Here is an 11,937-nt window from a genome sequence, read left to right on the forward strand (position 1 = left end):
GAGGATTCTAACTAAGAACAAAGGAGGAAGCTCGAATCAAGGGGGAGCTTTCAAGAGCACCTCAAAGGTACCATTAGTTAATGGTCTTGTATACTATGAGACCAAGCATGTTAGAAATAAATTTTATCATTTTATCATCATGAAAACTGAAGGCATGACAACTCTAAGGAAAATTACAAGTCATATCATGCTAGAACTATCTTACTCAAGGATAGAAAGGTAGAGAATAATTTAAGAGAGAATTCTAAGAAAATTTGATATATGCCTAAAAAGAAATATAATTATGGAAAATCTAAGTTTAAGGATTCAATGATAGAAAATTAAGTTTTGAGGTCAAGATTTGAGAAATTGGAGAGGACCCTTAAGGAAATGACAAACGAAGTCAAAGGGGTCTAAGAAGAAAGAGCTAGGCTTAGATAGACAAGAATCATCTAAGAGTAAGAAAGGTTTGAGATACAAGTCTAGAGTGAAGGAGGATGTGTCATCATATCATAAAGTTTCATATAGCTATGGAACTAACCCTAGGTCTATATGTTAAGTTAAGATTTCAAGGAAGGCTATTCTTAGAGTTGACTTTAAGGAGACTAGTGTGATTAAGGTTTTTAAGAAGCCTTGGAAAGTCATTAGGAAGGTTTCTAGAGAAGTTATCCCTAGCGAGTACCTAGAATATCCAAGGAGAACCAATAGATTTTGGATTCCTAAGAGTGTGTTCTCTATACACTAAATAGATTTAGACTGTGTCAACTCTAATTGGTTGACCCAACCTTAGTGAAGTTGACACTTTAGGGTATTTTCAAGGTATTATGATATGTTGGAAATAGAAATTAAATTTTCACTCTTGAAGAGTTTATGATGTGTCAATAAAATTGACACAAATAGGATGTAATTTATTAATGTGTCAAGTTGGGACTTTGCCACTTTCTAAGGGGCTAGGGCCACTTATTCTTCTTTTGACATAATAATTAAGGGATGACACTTAGATAGAATACCTAGGCACTTTTCTTTGTGTTAGGTATTTACTTTGCGTTATAACTGCCATGTTTCTGTGTCCTATCATATGTTATGATGTCATACACTCATATTGCTATTTTGTTATATGTCATATCATACATGCATCATTAAGTTACGATAGTTTCTCTTTTGAGAAATACACATTTGATGTATGTCATAGTCATTATCATACATTATTTTAAATTTCTTATAATTAAGGACAATAACATTAATTGACATCCTAGGTAGGATGATCAAAGTTAAAATGCTTAGATAGAGATGCATGATCCCTTACTTAAGGGAAAACATATTTTACATCTCAAAAAAACTATAGAGTTGACTATATGTGTATTGAGATACATTAGATACAAGTGAGATGCTAGGAGAATGAACAAAGGTTAAGATGTTAGTTTAGTACATTCATTTGAGTTTTATTTTCATCAAAATACATGGATCTTATGAAGTCCAATCATTGGAAAAGTTAATGTGCAAGTCATATGCATTTAGCCCAAAAATTATAGCTGGAAATTATTTTTGAAAATTATTTTAGAAAACCTTGGTAGAGTCTATTTGTTGATAGAAAATCACTAATGATTAGTTTGATACAAAATTATAGTGATATATTGAAGTTTTCAATAGTTTCTAATTTTATATCATTATTTGAAAATAAGATATATTTTCATATAAAATTATTTTTTTCTAGTAGTATATGACATAAGCAATGTCTGCATGAAGTTTCATGATTTTTTGAATTTTAGACATAAATTAGATTTGAGAAATCAGAAATATTAATTGATTAGTCATTGTTGTCAATAGATTAGTACATGTTGTAATCGATTAGCATAACCCTGAATCGATTGGTAACTAAAACCAATCGATTGGTTGTGACTGATTTCTACTAAAATGAGTATATTTTAGTTGATTAAGCCCTATGTAGTTTATTTAACTATTCTTAACCTTATGAAATTCTTGGACGAGTATTCAAGGGTACTTTTTTTTTGATGAAATTAAGAAAGGGAACAAATTTAGAGTTAAGAAGGAGGTTTAGATTTAAGATTAGAATTTTTAATCTCATAACTTCAATTTTGGATTTCTAAAGATTTTGGAACTCCAAATCATTGTTGGTGCAATGATAGAAGTTAGAACATGCTTTGAGGGGGAGTTTCACCTTAAAAACATGATTTATATAAGAAAGAAGATCTATAGAAGGATGATGGATATATGCTCAAGATTGAGCATTAAAACAAGGGAAGGTTGGGAATCTTCATTATGATAAGAGGAATTTTGAGAAATGCTCAAGATTGAGCATGGAAACAATGGAAAGTAAGGAACCTTCATTATCATAGTTAGATGAATCATGGGAGAAGATTTTTGATATGTGTCAAAGAGAGAGAATGCAAGGTTTAAGTTAAGAAACCCTCATTCATGCTTTAGCATGGGATGAAGATGGAAATCGGGCTATTGAGTTAGTCTAACTTAAATATATTGTTAAATATCAAAAAAAGGAGAAGATGATTGGCAATCATCCTTGGGTTAAGGTTGGCTAAGTTGAATAAGCTCATATTGACTCAAGAAGGTCAAGAGAGGACCAAATATTTGACTTAGAAGTTATAATTAGATGTTAGACAAAGAAAAGTCTTAGCGGGACTAGTAGCGGAAGACCTAGTTGGGAACTAGGCAAAAGAAGTCCTAACTAGAAGTTAGGCAAAGGTGAAAACTGTACTGAGTGATTAGTCCTAACTAGATGTTAGGTAAGGGAAGTCCTAATTAGAGGTTAGACAATGGTGAGAAATTTACTGAGTGACTAGTCCTAACTGGATGTTAGGGAAGGAAAGTCCAACGGAAAGGTTGGCAAGAGAAAAATCCAAATAAATCAAGGAGGACAAGATACTTAGTGAGAAAGTCCAAGTGGGTTAAAGGTTGACCAGATATTTGATGATTGGAAGTCCAATGAAAAATTGACAAGGAAAAGTCTAAGTGAGTCAAGGAGGAATGGACACTTAGTGAAGAAGCCCTAACAGGTCATGGTTGACTGGATGCTAGGCAACAAAAAGTCCCAACTAGTCACTGATGGGTTTAGGGTTAGGCAAAGGAAACCTAAACTCGGGTTCACGGAGCATAGTGAGAGCCGAAATCAATTAGTCAATAGATTAATCGATTCGAGTATTTTCGTAAAAGCACAGTGAGGACTGGAATCGATTTGTCAATCGATTGGGCTTGAGGCAATTGATTAAAGTGTTTTCACAAAGAATAGAAAGTTTTTGAATTGATTAGGCCAATCGATTAGAAGCTGTTAATTGATTGGTATGACTCATCAATTGATTGGATAGGTAAAAAGGAGTTATTTTGAAGGTTTTGAATGGTCGATCTGATGTGATAATTGATTAGGAGTAAGATCAATTGATTGAGAGACATTTTCCAGCCCAAAAGAAACCCTAGAAAAGGAGATTTTACGATGTTTGAAGTGCCCGTTCTTGGGAGTTTTGGAGCAAAGTATTATTGTATTCCTATCTACTAAGAGACAATCTAAAATAAGAAAAGTGCAAGGAATGTATGGTTCTTCATTGTATACTCTAAAGTCATTCTCGATTGTATTATGTGTTTATGTTCTTATTTTCTTGTTGTATCCTTGTGCTCAAAGTTATACAAGACTTCTCCGCCTCTAGAAAGCTTTCGAGAATGAGACATTCATAGTGAAGTTGTAAATGTAAGGAGTGAACTCTTAGATTATTAACATCAAGAAGGTGAATACCAAGTAAAATTGAAGGTGTTAAAGATTGAGAGTTTTCCACTATCATTCAGGTGTAAAGAAGAAAAGCGAGTACATGTCCTAACAAGTAGGATTTCATCCATGCCAAACATCGAGTCTTCCTTGACATGTTTGGACTTGTTATCACCAAGTGTCCGATCAATCTTTTAATCTATTTGATATCTCACTCAACCAACTAATATATTAATCATATATAAAAATTCTAACTCAAATTAACTTGAGCTTGGTCCACCTTCACCAACATCAATTATATTAATAAATCAAATCCTCATTATGGGTACTGTCCCACCGTTTACCATCGCACTGCATCCTAAGATTCGGAGTAGTAATCGCATCATTGGATGTGGGGTCCACCTGTGGTCCCCAATGGGATGAGTCGGATAATCGAAGATGACTCAATTTACCAAATGGCTATGTTTTACAATAAAAAACTCAGATCTATTTTTTTCAGAATTAATGTTCAAGTAACGTGATGGATTTTCAAATTATCAATTTATATTTTTGATAGTTTCTCATCATGTTGAGTATATCAGTAATATATAAAATAATTTTGATATAAAGCAAAGTTTATCAACCTATTTATTGAACTATTTAGTGGTGTTTCTTCATTAACCTGTTAATTTTTCATATTTCAGGATATAAGATATAAAATGATTTTGATGTAAAATATATAGGAGTGTTTGAGGACGAGGAGAACACCAAAATAGAGACAAAGTAAATTGATCATGAAAAATGAAAATTATTTTAAAATTTCATTTTTACATGTTGACTTATATGTCTGTATTTTTTTATTGCATTTTATTTTAATATTTTTAATGCACTTATTTTCATTGAATCTAGTAAACAATCCAATTAAAAAAAATTAAAACTCTAAAATCTAAAAAATATATTCATAAACTTCTTGAACCTCTAGCCAGTGAAATAAAGAGAAATTTTGAAAGATATAAATTTTTAACTATATCATGTCTCTTTATAATCTTTTCCTCTTATTTTACCTTCACTTTTAATCACAAACTAGAGGAAATCATTTTGTATGCAAAAAGTTCCAAACAAATAAATTTTGAGAATAAATAGATTGACTTATAATGGCCATCTTAATAAAAATTAATTAGGAGGGGTTTTTAGATAAATTATCCAGACCTTATGCTAAACTAATTTGACATCTCTTTAAATTAAGTGCCAAAATAGAATACATAATCATCCTTGAAAATTTGACATCTCTTTACATTAAGTGCCAAAATGGAATACATAATCATCCTTGAAATATAATTTTATTTATTTTCAATGCCTAACAAAGTGGATTTATTTCATGATAAACTAGAGGGAAAAAAAAACCTAAAGGCTATAAAAAATAATCTAACTCCTCTGGAGAATCTTCTTGAACCATCGAGCTGATTCTTTTGGGTAGCGCTTATTATCCTTGAAGTCGATATAGACAATACCAAACCTTGATGTGTATCCTAGTCTCCATTCAAAGTTATCAAGAAGAGACCATGCAAAATATCCAATCACTGAAGCACCATCATCGATAGCCCTCTTTAGTTCCATAATATAATTCTGGTAAAAATGTCTCCTTTGAGTATCTTGCAAGCCTTGTGGAAGTGTAACATTGCCAGGTTGATCCATACCTAAGATTATAATAAATTATTTTAAGTTTGAAGAACAAATACAATTTGTCATACAAATATTTACCATTTTCAGATAGAAAGATGATTGGGTTGCCATAATTTTCTTTAACATATGTCACTGCCTTGTACAAACCCCATGGAACAATGTAAAGCCAATCCGAGTGAGCCTAATGACATATAAACAATTACCTTGTATCAATTATGAGCCCACGAAGTCACAATAAAAAATTCCATAACATAATCTCTTGGGGAAAAATTATAACAAGATAATTTCTTACCCTTGGCCCAATTGGCACGCCATTACGATCATCTAAAAAATGGTAGAACAAATTATATTATTAACAATTTTTTTTATTAAATATAACATTAATAAGAAAGAAATGATTGCATGTGTCTCACATTTAAATTCAACGTGCCAATCATCTTGATAGCTAATGGGTTCAGGATTGATTGTAGCATTATCCTTAATATAGTAGGCTGTGTATTGATTGACTCCCAAATAGTCATATGAACGTTTAACTAACTCCACTTCATCATTAGTAAACTCTGGTAATCTTTCTTTAACTATGTCTTGAATAGATTTAGGATAGTATCCATATGTTAGAGGGTGAAGGAACCTGAAAAGGATAAATTAAATTATGCTAAAAAGGGTAATACTTATGTTTTGAAAACCAAGCTTGCATCCATAATTACCATCCGATGTGAAAATCTATAGCTCTTTGAGCAGCAACTTTATCTCTCTCAGAGTAAGTGTGAGGCTCATACCAAACAAAATCTAGAAGAATTCCAATTTTCCCTTGTTGATCAATCTGAATAAGAAAAGAAAATATTTTTAGTATTATTTGCATTTACAATGTATATGTACCAAATTCTTTCATGAGATAAGTTTTGTAAATTTATTATATTATTGTAATTTTTAAATAAGTTTGGTATATTTAATGAGAAGATATTTTTTGAATTAACTATTATGTCATAATGAAATGCACCAATATAAAACTAGTTGAAAATACATTACTTGATACTTCTCACGATATCTATTCACTGCTGCAGCATGAGATAAGATAAGATTATGAGCCACAATGTAAGGCTCTATCGTTGAGTTCCCTCCAAATCTACTACCAGTAGCTCTTCCAGGGGCATGAAAGCCAGTATCGTACCCCATAGCCGCCGCTACTCTTGGCTCATTGAATGTGAACCAATTTTTCACTCTATCACCATATCTTTCAAAGCAAAAGTCAGCATAGTCCGCAAATGCATCCCTAAACAAAATGATTGTAAACTAAATTAAATATTCATGACATCTTTCAATAGGTTACATTAGAAATTCTTAGATGTACAATAAGAAGAATAAAAGTATGAGTAATTATTTTACTTTACTACTTACACTATCTTTGGACTCAACCAACCCAAATACTCGTTTTGAAGTGTTAATGGAAGATCGTAGTGATAGAGATTGACATATGGAGTAATACCTAATAGAAAAATGAAATAGAATATTAAAAAAATATGTGAAAACTATTTATTTATTAGTTAAAAAAACACAAAGTTACCTTTGAGTATTAAACGGTCAATTAGCCTATTATAATAATCTACACCTTCCCAATTAATATCTCCCGTTCCATCTATAAGATCAAAGAAAAATTATTAGTATTTTTAAAAGGTAAGCAATGTGCAAGATTTTATAAAAAAGAATTATAGCTTCTAGTACTTGGGAAAATTCTACTCCAAGAGATTGAGAATCGATAAGCATCAAAATTGTACTCCTTCATAATATCAATATCTTCCTGTACAATGGAACTCATTTTTTAAAAAATAAATAAATAAATTTAAGAAAAAGATAAAAATTTGTTAGCATTTTAATTGTCTCCAGAAATATAAAATATGCATTTGACCTTGAAATGATGATACTCATCAACGGTAACATCACCAGTTGCATTATATGGGATTAAACCTACATCCATAGCAAACAAATCAAATCCACTTCAGAATATAACTTCAAGTTTAGAAAGAAAAAAGTAAAGTTATAAAATTAAATTATGAAATCTTACCTGGAATTTTTACAAATTCATCCCAAATGCTAGGTCCCCGTCCACCTTTGAGTGCTTCCCCTTCAACTTGATAAGCAGATGCAGCGGTGCCAAATATGAAGTCATCGGGAAAGACTTTACGACTTAGTTTATGTACTCTTGAAGTCGGCTTTACATTGTTTGTTTTATATCCCGATGTACATTGGACTAGGAAAAGTAAAATGAATGAAAAGAAAAACAATAAGAAAGACTCTCGAAAATTCATTTTGAAGATGAGTGAACCTCTGATTAATGAAGAAGAGGAAGTGAGTTCTATATATAGGAGCACAACAATGTGTGAGTTAAATGGATGAGTATTGATATAGTTTGGACCAATTCTTTTGGTATATATGTTTCAAATTAACGATAATAATTCAATAAGTCCATGGATTATCATCTAAAATACCGTGCTAAACTATTAGCAGCAAAAGAGATTGTTTTGTTTGACTTATTTCTGATTTGGCTTGTTCTTAAATATTGAATGAAAATTAAGTGATTTTTATTTCTACTTTTACTTTTAATTACATAAGAAATGTATACTCACTCAATACTCTAAATGTTACATTCATATTTGAAGAGTATTGTTGTTTTTTTTTTCATTTAGTAGAAATGTATGGTAGATCAAACAATTAAAAACATATTGATAAATCTACAATTATTACCGTAACAACTTGATTATTACCGTAAAATTCTCTAGGTTTGCATTTCATTATTCTTAAAATAAAATTTAGAAATACAAAAATTACAATTTGTATCATTTAAAGGTATAAAAAAGTTGGTGACAAATACTTCCAATTTTATTTTTTTTTTACAAAAAAAAATTGAAATCTATTGTTTCACACGGAGAATAAATTTAAGGATGGATCCAGGAATTAGAGATGAATTGGGCTTTGAGTGTGAGTGAACCATATCAAAGGACTTTGAGTATGGAAGGAGTGGGTAATCAAAATAAAATGGAAAAAGGGAACAAATTAATTCTTCTTGATGTTAAATTATAAGATATTAAATATCTATGTAATTATTTTGGGATTGGAATTAATTAAAGTTACTTTTTACTAATCCTATCTAATTAAATGAAAATTTTATATTAAATTCTTTGGGCAAAACTATTTGAAAAAATCTCAAAGTACGTGGTTACTCTAATGATATCCGTGTAACTCACTATAACTAATAAATTTATTCAAAGATGTCTATTTGATTAACCCAAAACTAAAATTTAATGTAACATAACTTAAACTAAAATTTTGAAATTTAACTTAACTCATCTCATAAAATTTTAGGATTTCCTTGATTGAAAATATAAATCGAGTGAGATAAATAAAGATTAAATTAAATAAAAAATAAATGGAAAAATTAAATTAAAATAAATTAAAGTAAAATTAAATTAAAATAAATTAAATTAAAATTAAATTAAAAATAAAACTAAAATAAACTTAAATTTAAAATGTAAAATTAAACCCTAAATATTAATCCACTTAAATTTTAAAATTAAGTTAATTAAATATTAAAAATTACATTAAAACTTAAAATTAAAATAGAATTAAACGTAAAGTTAATTAACCTATTACATTATGCTAAAATTATTTTAAAAATTGTTTTTAAAAATCCTATAAAATTATTTTAAAAATTACTTTAAAAATTCTTTTTTAAAAACTTTTAAAAACTATTTTAAAAAATTTCTTTAAAAATATTTTAAAAAATACTTTTAATTTTTTAAAAAAATTATTTTAAAAATCCATTATAAATATTTAAAAAAATTCCTTTAAAAATTTTAAAAATCTTTTAGAAATATTTTAAAACTATTTTAAAAATAATTTTAAAAAATTTCATTAAAAATATTTTTAAAAATTCCATTAAAATTATTTTAAAAAATTCCTTTAAAAATATTTTTTAAAATTCTTTTATAAATTATTTTTAAAATACTTTGAAATTATTTTTAAAAAAACTTTTTAAAATTATTTTAAAAATCCTTTAACAATATTTTAAAAAATCTTTAAAAACAATCTTTAAAAATATTTTAAAAGTATTTTCAAAAACCCTTTAAAAATATTTTTCTTCTAAAAATTATTCTAAAAATCCTTTAAAAATATTTTCTCACTAAAGGTTAGACATAAATCTAAGGACATATCATAGAAAATGCATGCATTAAGGGAGAGAGTATGTTAGAAATGTTGGCACAGGGTGTAATGAAAAACGAAGCCACCCAGAAGGAAGACCTCGATGATCGAATCGTGAAGAAGAATATTGGAAGAGGGGAGAGACTTGAAAATATTGTTTTATTTTTCCTGCACATTAAACACTTACACCATCGACCCTTTAAATACACTACAAGAGATAAGGATAACATTATACTAATCTCACTAAACCATGTAAGTAGGAATGACTCGTACCACTAACCATGTAAATAGGAATAACTCATACTACTAACTTAATCTTAAGAGATGAAGAAATCTTATCACCACGAATGCAAAGAAGACGTGGCCAACATCACTTTAATTTGTAACACTCCCCCTTAAAGTGATGTCTTCCGAATCAGCCCAAGTTTAGAGCGTAGGTCTTCGAATGGACCCTTTGAAAGGGGCTTTGTAAAAATGTCAGCGATGTTATATATCTTCACTTCGAACAGCAACCATGTCGATAATCCCGCTAAGCACTTTTTCACGGATGAAGTGATGCTCAAGTTCAATATGTTTCGTCCTTGCGTGGAAGACGGGATTTGATGTAAGCTTGATCGCACTTAAGTTATCTCCATGAATAGGAACCGATCCATCAATGGGTTCTTGGAGATCTTCAAAAAGTCTACGAAGCCAAACACATTCTTGAGCGGCATGGGCCGAAGCTTTATATGGTGGACAATGACACCGAACTTTGCTTTTTGCTGCACCATGAAATACTTGTTTTTCCCCATAAAAAATGAATCCGGATGTTGATCTTCGATCATCTAAATCTCCACCAAAATCAGCATCCACAAATCCTTCCAAAGAGAATTTTGCACCCTTCTTGTAAAATAAGCCCATGTCAAGAGTAGAATTAACGTACTTCAATATATTCTTTGCCTCCTCGAGGTGTGGCTTCCTCGGTGCTTGCATAGATCGGCTAACAACGCTAACAGAGAAGGCAATATCCGGTCTTGTTATTGTTAGATAAATCAGGCTTCCCACAAGGGCACGATAGAGATGGAGGTCCGATAGTTGTGTTCCTTCATCACGACGAAGCTTCATACCTACATCGAGTGGCGTTGACCGCTTCTTCCAGTTTATCATTCCGAACTTCTCAACGAGCTTCTTGGTGAAGCTGGATTGAGACACAAAAACCCCATCATCCAAATTTTCAATTTGTATTCCGAGAAAGTTACTCACCTCGCCTAGCTTCTTCATGTCAAAACGCAAAGATAGTTCTTCTTGAATTCGAGCAACTTCTGAATGATTGCTGCCCGTTAATATAATATCGTCGACATATAGTAGAACAACCACAAAAAATCCTTGGCTTTTCTTGACGAACAGACTTGAATCCGAGTCGGATACCACATAACCACAAAATTGTAAAAATTCTGCAATTTTCCCAAACCAGGCTCGCGGGGCTTGCTTTAATCGATAAAGTGCCTTCTTCAACTTGCATGCAAAGTCCGGATGACTTTCGGATTCAAATCCGATTGGCAGCTCCATATATATATGTCTATCAAGCTCTCCATATAAGAATGCATTTTTGACATCTAGTTGCCATAGTTTCCACCCGAAATTAGTTGCTAGAGCAAGAATGGTGCGTACCGAAGTCATTTTCGCTACTGGACTGAAGGTTTCCTCATAATCTTCTCCATGTTTTTGTGAGAATCCCCGAGCAACTAGCCTTGCTTTGAACCGATCTATGCTCCCGTCAGCCTTCCTTTTAATGCGAAAGCCCCATTTACATGAAACCGGCTGCACTCCGGGAGGCTTCGGAACTAAGTCTCATGTTTCATTTTTCATCAATGCATCCATTTCTTCTTTCATGGCAATCTTCCACTCCTTTACTCCTTTGGCTTCTTCATATGAAGAGGGTTCTTCGTCATCAATTGAATTAGCAAGAAAGCATGAAAAGGTAGTGACGAAATTTTCATCTCTATAACGAGGAGGTCGATCAACATTCCTTCTTGGCCGTTGATTTTTTTGAACATTCTCGCCTTGATCCACACTCCCCCTTTCTTCTTGAGTTTCTAGAGAAGAATTTTCTGGAAAGCGAGACAGCGGCAAGGTAACCATGTCATTCTCTTCTCTAGGTGGCTCTTCAAAGTGATAGGAGGAAATCTCGTCGAAGATGATGTTGCGAGATACAACACATTTATTTGTTGTAGGATCCAAACAACTCCAACCCTTTCTTCGTTCATCGTAGCCGACGAAAACGCATTTAACTGCTTTTACATCCAACTTACTCCTTTGAGAGTCCTGCAAATGAACATAGCAAAGAGATCCAAATACTCGAAAATGCTTCACGTTTGGTTTAACAC

The 11,937-nt window shown here is 31.2% G+C and overlaps 1 protein-coding gene across 1 annotated transcript; it reads right to left on the reverse strand.

Moving 5' to 3' along the window:
• Positions 1 to 5,116: 5,116 nt before the first annotated feature.
• Positions 5,117 to 11,230, reverse strand: LOC122019568 (beta-glucosidase 26-like). Its single transcript, XM_042577026.1, has 12 exons — positions 10,072 to 11,230; positions 7,437 to 7,622; positions 7,281 to 7,339; positions 7,097 to 7,172; positions 6,939 to 7,010; positions 6,773 to 6,860; positions 6,404 to 6,647; positions 6,082 to 6,197; positions 5,788 to 6,005; positions 5,667 to 5,698; positions 5,453 to 5,555; positions 5,117 to 5,388 (listed from the first exon to the last, which is right to left on the reverse strand). Exons 1-12 carry the CDS (start codon positions 11,228 to 11,230, stop codon positions 5,117 to 5,119), a joined length of 2,625 nt encoding a protein of 874 aa, XP_042432960.1.
• Positions 11,231 to 11,937: the final 707 nt, after the last annotated feature.

The sequence above is a fragment of the Zingiber officinale genome, chromosome 9A, assembly GCF_018446385.1.
Source record: "Zingiber officinale cultivar Zhangliang chromosome 9A, Zo_v1.1, whole genome shotgun sequence".
Classification (NCBI taxonomy): domain Eukaryota; kingdom Viridiplantae; phylum Streptophyta; class Magnoliopsida; order Zingiberales; family Zingiberaceae; genus Zingiber; species Zingiber officinale.

Coding starts and splice junctions, on each gene's coding strand:
- LOC122019568 (XM_042577026.1), bottom strand. CDS start 11,230: ATGACTTCGGTACGCACCATTCTTGCTCTAGCAACTAATTTCGGGTGG. Junction 6,861..6,938: donor TGACCGTTTAATACTCAAAG/GTAACTTTGTGT, acceptor TTTTTCTATTAG/GTATTACTCCATATGTCAAT. Junction 6,006..6,081: donor ATAGATTTTCACATCGGATG/GTAATTATGGAT, acceptor TATCCTTTTCAG/GTTCCTTCACCCTCTAACAT.